The sequence below is a fragment of the Anopheles cruzii genome, chromosome 3 (genome assembly GCF_943734635.1).
Source record: "Anopheles cruzii chromosome 3, idAnoCruzAS_RS32_06, whole genome shotgun sequence".
Taxonomy (NCBI): domain Eukaryota; kingdom Metazoa; phylum Arthropoda; class Insecta; order Diptera; family Culicidae; genus Anopheles; species Anopheles cruzii.
The window spans coordinates 390251-396632 of record NC_069145.1 but is presented as its reverse complement, the minus strand read 5'-3'; the positions used below and the strand labels follow the sequence as shown (position 1 = coordinate 396632).

At 55.3% G+C, this 6382-nt stretch overlaps 1 protein-coding gene across 1 annotated transcript; it reads right to left on the bottom strand.

The window, feature by feature from the left end:
* Window positions 1–893: 893 nt before the first annotated feature.
* On the bottom strand, window positions 894–2936 carry LOC128274340 (uncharacterized). The gene is made up of 2 exons (XM_053012499.1): window positions 1962–2936; window positions 894–1895 (listed from the first exon to the last, which is right to left on the bottom strand). Exons 1-2 carry the CDS (start codon window positions 2934–2936, stop codon window positions 894–896), a joined length of 1977 nt encoding a protein of 658 aa, XP_052868459.1.
* Between the last annotated feature and the right edge of the window lie 3446 nt (window positions 2937–6382).

Below are 6382 nucleotides of genomic sequence, written 5' to 3'. Positions count from 1 at the left end.
GTCCGATCGGTGGCCATCGTCCGATTCCGGTGGCAAATGAAGGAAACGTGACATAAGCATTCGGTTTCTCGACGCCCGTTGCATTTCCGGGGTTTTTCTAATCGAGGATCTCTTGATAAAGCTAACTTTTGCCAAATTTGCCAGTTCCATTTTATCCGATCCAATCTTTTTTTGATCCAGCTGATAAAAAATCTAGAAACATTATTAACTAAAAGTCCTTTTTGATGTATTTATCCTATTTAAAAAGTTTACCTCGGCTTTGTGGCCCCAAAAGCACTCCCGTTCACAGGTTCGTTGCACATTTCCACAACAGTTCGTGAATCTACTGTTCCGATTTTTCCGGCGAATCGTAAGAGGAGAGAGCAATAAAACTTATTTCGCGTTCGCCGAAACTGATTTAATGGCCACTAGGACGCCAGCATCATCCCCGTTTTGGGTTTTCTGACCGAACCCATTATAAATATGTATACGCGAGCCGGTCGCCATTTTAATTTATGATTTTATTTTTCCAAGCAGTTTACATTTTGCTTGCACCCTCTCGCTAAGCATACGCATGATTCAATTAGCATACCAGCGCACACATACACGCACACAAACATACTTCACACATACACTCTTGGTCCATGCACACAAACAAACGGATAACAACCTTCGGGACGCCCACCGGGTTAATGGATGTCCAGGCGGTAGATGAAATAATTAAATACTTAATTACAATGCGCATCTCCTGCTGTCAAGGCCCGTGTGGTCCTTCGGTCGCCTTCGGCGGCCACCGGCGGCCATCCTTCCTTAACTATACGCTTCGCTGCCGGGAAATGGTGGGTTTGTGGCATGAAATAAATAAAAAGTGGGAATGATTCTCGGGACTCCGGCCTTCGCTTCCGGCGGCCTTCCTATCGCTCGTGACCGACGTGTCCGTTCGGGTGATCCCGCAGCGTTTGCTGGCCCTCGGGACTCTTGAGAAACACGGACACTTCGCTATGGTCAATGTTGGGATCGTACGCATCCTGCTGATGCGACGCGGCCCGTTGGTGCTGCGGCTGCTCGATTGCACTCAGAATCGACTGCAGGAGTCCTTCGGAGAGGATTTGTTCGTGCGGCGCCGATCCGGCGCCCTGGAACTGAAGCTGGTACGAGCCGTGCTGTCCCTGCACCGGAATGGTGAGACTTTGTGACTTTTGCGCCGAGATCAGTTCCAGGCCGCCACCGAGGCCACCGTCCAGTCCGGGCAGCTGGGAGGCCTGCAGGTGTCCCTCGGAGGCGGAAGTGTCATAGTGGCCACCCTCTATCGAGTTGCTGTAGTCGGCCGAATAGCTGGCCGAGGGTCCAACGATCGAGAGTTGGCTCGTTTGGAGCGATGGCTGCACGTCGACGGATGTCGGTCCGTGTCCGCAGTCCGATACTATGTCGTGTGGCTGGTACCGTGGCTCGACCGACAGGTGGTGCTGGGTGAGGAACGGTTTCGCTGGCTGCTCCGAGGGCAACGCATTGAGTTCCAGGCTTTCGGCATGCCCGACATCACGAGTTGGCGGCGGCAGATAGACGTTCCCGGAGTAGGCCGGTTTGGTGCCGAAGTTCTCCTCATGCTCGACGGCGTGGCCAATGGATTCAATCAGTCCCTGTGGCACCGGCGGCCGATAGGCAATCGGGTGGCGCGGGGGTGAACCAGACACTGGCCAGGGCTTCAGGTTTCCACTGATGCTCCCGTGCGAGATGGCAAGACCCGAGTGACGCATCGGCGGACCATAGTGTGGGCCGGGCGGAGGACCAAAGTGTAGCTTCTGCGGTGGCGGAGGACCTAGCGGGGGCTTGGGGAACGGCGGCAAGTACTTGGCCGGACCGAAGCCGTCGCTCGGGGGCACTCCGTACGAGTCCGAGACGAAGTTCGAGTGAATCTGTGGGAAAACGGAGCATAAATCAGTGACGGTGGCAGGAACTGGAACTCGGACAGGATCATCTACCTCATTGTTCGCCAGTTTGGGCAGCTCGAGGCCCAACGGGGGCTCGGAGTGTGCGTTAAAAGCGGCCCCGTGTTCGAGCTTCGGCAGCTGCAGACCGATGTCACCGGAATCGACGGCCGATGCGTGCTGATGATTGCCCAAAAAGTCACCGCTCGGTGGCGGGCCGTACGAGGACTCGGGGGCATGCACTTCAGGCTGGACCACGGGCCCCGCGATGGGCTTCCATCCGTCACACTTGATCTCCGGAGGAGTCGGTGGAGCATGGACCGAGGCCGAGTGGTGGTGGTGCTGGTGGCCGAACGCCGATTGGGCCGATTGGATCGAGAAGCCCGACTGAACCGGACCGGGTGGCGGACCGTAGCCCGGTTTCGGTGGGCCGTAGAGCGGAGCAGGCCCGGGAGGTGGCCCGTAAAGGGGTTGTGGAGCCGGAACCGGTGGTCCGTAGACAGGTTTCGGAGCCGGTGGCGGCGGGGGACCGTAGGCCGGGCCGAGGTGAGGCGGTGGTCCGTACACCGGTTTCGGGGCGTGATGATGATGAGGATGGGGCGCGCTGTCATCGCTGCCTCCGCCAAATCCGAACGTCGAGAAGAGTTGCTCCAGGAAGGAGGACGATTTTTTCGGATGTGGTGGCGGTCCACCGTGGAACTGGTGCACCGGTTTGTGGTGCGGATAGAAGACCGGCTTGGGTGGCGGAGGTCCATACTCGATGTTCACATTCGGCGGTCCATAGTTCTGCACCGGAACTCCGTACTCTTTGTGTGGCACGGGCGGTGGAGGCACGTCGGGCGGTGGCGCAGGATAGTGAGCGACCGCGGGTGTTCCGTAGACCGGCACCGGTAGCTCTGGTCCCGTCGCCGGAGGTGGTCCGTATGAGTCCGCCAGCGGTGCTTCCCGTCGCTGCGCTTCGTTTCCGTTATTCACGACGGCGCTGGTCGTGGCCGAAAGGAGTAGGACCGCGCCCGCTAATGACGCCATCGATCGGTGCGCCTAAAAGTGAGAAGGGAAAAGGTTAACGTGGCCGCCCGTGAAACGCGCCAGACAATTGGTCAGCTCGACCACACCCCACACCAGTAATTTCGATGATCTTTCCATCCGCGATTGGCCGCGGAGACCAACGGCGGACGAGCGGACCGTGGCCGTTAATGATCGTTTCCTTTTTCACTTTCGTTTGTCAAAAGGGTCAAGATCTGACAGCAAGAAAGAGAAAGACGCGCCACGTGAGGTGGGGCCGACAACAACAAAACGATCACTTTGACAGTCCCAGACACGGTGAGCCTCACGGGGACGCTGTAAAGATTATGATCTCACGATGCGATGCCGAAATGGCCAGCGAGCCTCCTCGAGCCTCCAGCGGCTGATTGCCGGGAACAGACAGTCAGTTCCGTGAGTGAAAGTGAGCGTCTCTCCCGTCGTGGCCGTGGCAACACAAAAAATGGACGCCCAACGTAATGAAACAGCGACTCCCGGGGAACCCCGGGGATGATCGGAGTGTGGAACTTTCGATTTTATTAACTTGTACATACGCGTACACCCGGTACGAATGTGCTTTTTGCTACTCTTCGGACCTTCGGTGCTAGGCGACGTAACCGACTTGGCCCCGCCGGGTCTTCCGGGAAGATCTCCCCCCACCCGAGAAGAGAATGGCCAGTGGCCGGTGGTGGTTTTAATTGGAAAACACCCTCCGGACCGGACCCGGAACTTCCCGCGGGAGCCCGAGGCATCCGAAGTGTGCCATCCGATGACGACATTGTTGCTCTTCATGCGGTAACTGCGATATGTGGCCGACTAAAGAGGGCGAAGTGAAACGGAACCAGGGTGCCGGGTGCAATTGTCGGTGGCAAGGTGGCAACGATTAGCATACGCTGCATGCGTCAGTGCGGAAAGCGGCCACAGGCCGTGCGTTATGAGTATGTTTGAGCAAGCTGTTTGCAGCCAACATACAAATCAGGCTGTGGCGGCGACAAAATGGAAAGCGAGGCGCAAACGGTCCACCGTCGGTGTCGTTGAGGTGATTCGGAAAGCTGTTTGGGGGAAAATTAGGTAATGACAAAAAAGTAGCCGATTTTCTTTGTCGATATTGCCGCGAGTTGGCTTCGTTTTGGTTTTTCTGGAATTTTGTTTTCAATGGCATCGGGCGGCCCCCCTTTTTTGGCGCACCATTTCGGATAAACTTTCTCTTCTCTGATACCGGGCGACCTTTGGGTGACGATCGTTGCTCTTTTGTGGAACGATTAAGCCCGAAAAACGTCAAATTCGTAGCACAAAAAAAGACCTGCAACCGGAAGCCTCACGCTTTCAAATTTTTCAATCCCGCTGACTTATGTAAAACCGGTGCGGAAGCGGATCGAATTCTGATGAGCGGATTGAATAGGCGCGGACAATAGTTGGTCGTTTGTCGTTAAGTTTTAAAATGAGTTATACAAACCCGGATTTTGCCCGTTTTCTATCAAACGATGGAATTTTCGAACATTACAAAAATGGCAATATGTTCGAAAAAGAGTGAGCGAAAATCTCCGCCTACTTCGCCAGCTGTGTGTTGCCGAAAGTATGTTGACAAAAACCAGGTTCACCCAACCCTGGCCATCGTCGCTGTAAGTGTCCACTACAAAACCCCGGTTCCGAGGGTGTGATTCGATTTGTGGGCCGCCGGTCTCTGCACCGCTCGCGGGCCGAGCTACCGACCGACGGAAAGTAAATTTTCGGTGAGAAAACTGTTTGCCGGAGAAATGTCGCAATTTGTTCATCAACCGACCTGCGAACACCCAGCCCGCCCGACGCAGTTGTTGCCATGCCAACCTCGGCCACCCGACCGACCGCCCGACCGGCTGGAAGCAAACAGAAAGGCGGATGGGCAAGAAATTACCACAGGCTTAGCCAAACACTTCACGGCTGAAGATGGCGATACAACACCACCCCACGAGTAGGTGGCCCCCCCCCGGTCCGGGCGGGGGCTAGATCCGGGAGAGTCCGGGAGAATCCTTAGCAGGCCTCCGGGGCTGAAGTGGGGCATTTTCTTGTTTGCGGTTTTTCTTCGGAAAAAGCTTCGTCAACGTCACTGCGGCTTGCGGTGGCCGCCACCCTGAACAGTGCTGAGTGCCGCTGACCTTCGTGCCACACGTTGACACACGTACACACACACACACGCACACTAACTTCCCGATTGCTGCAATACGAAACCGTGCGTTGTTTGTCTGTGCGATCCGGGAAGGGAACCGACGGACCGGCCAGAGAGAGAGAAAGTTCCAGTAATCCTCGTCGGGAAGCCCCGGAGCCCGGAAGAGTTGAGCGGCACGTTCAGCTCCAGGTGTGCCAAAGTTCAGACCCATCGAGAGAGACGTCGGTCGTTCTGCGGAAGTTGGAGACGGTTTAATGAAATTACTGTTTTCGGGTGGCGTACCTGTTACGACCGCCGGAATCGTCGTCGCCGAAGCTGTAAGCGACATCCAAGGGGGGGGACAGGGATGCAGGGTGACCGCCCCATGCGTGCACGCCCGGAGCGCGGAAGTTTCTCCGTCGCTGTCGCCGTTTTTTTTTTTGAGGGACACTTTCTAGCAGCCTGCCTCGATTGTCTGGCGTAAATCGATATCTTCTCAGCTCAGCTGCGGGTTGCTTCGATCGGCGTGTTTGTGGAGAAATTTAAATATTGATTTTATATGCGCCCGGCCCAGGAGGAAACAAGTAAACAAGAATTGGTTCCACCCGGGATTTTATTACTTCCCCCCCCGGCCGGCGGGTTCCTCGCATATGGTCGTGTTTTTTGTGTGGCAATTTCGGTGGCGGTGAAAGGTGGCCCCGTAGGCGACAATCAGAGCCGAAAACCGGAAACAAATTCCAATCTCACGGCGGGACACGCACCGTGTTTATTTCACACAAACTCTCGGATTGATGATTAGAGTTTCAGGTCCGGTTAGCGACGGACAAGTTCCGGGTAACTGTCAAGGTTGACAGTTTTACACCGCAAATCACGTCGATTAAACTGCACTTCGAAATATGGGAACTTCTGTTCGATAATAAGCTTCAAAGTGCCGGGCAGATTCAAAGCTACCTTTGAAGGGTTCCAATGGGAACTGTTATTAACACCTGTGTGACTCCTGGCACAGTGTCGACAGGAAAAAGCAATCGCAGCCGAGATGCTTGTCAATACTCATCAGGAAATATTTGTCACCACCACGGCACGACTGCACGGCACAAAGTTCAAGTCGGGCCTTCTCACGTGTGTCACGCCCGTGTGCTTCAGTGTGGACACGTGTCAATGGATGTGTCAGCCGGTGTACAGAGCGAGCCGTTCGAGAACTGATTTCTTCTGGCCATCTCCAGACGAGAGAGAGAAGTACTTAAAAGCGCCAGACATCGTCAGGTCCGTCCGACTACCGGTTCTGGAGCCCACCGGTTCTGAAATACCGGTACCGAATGACACTAAA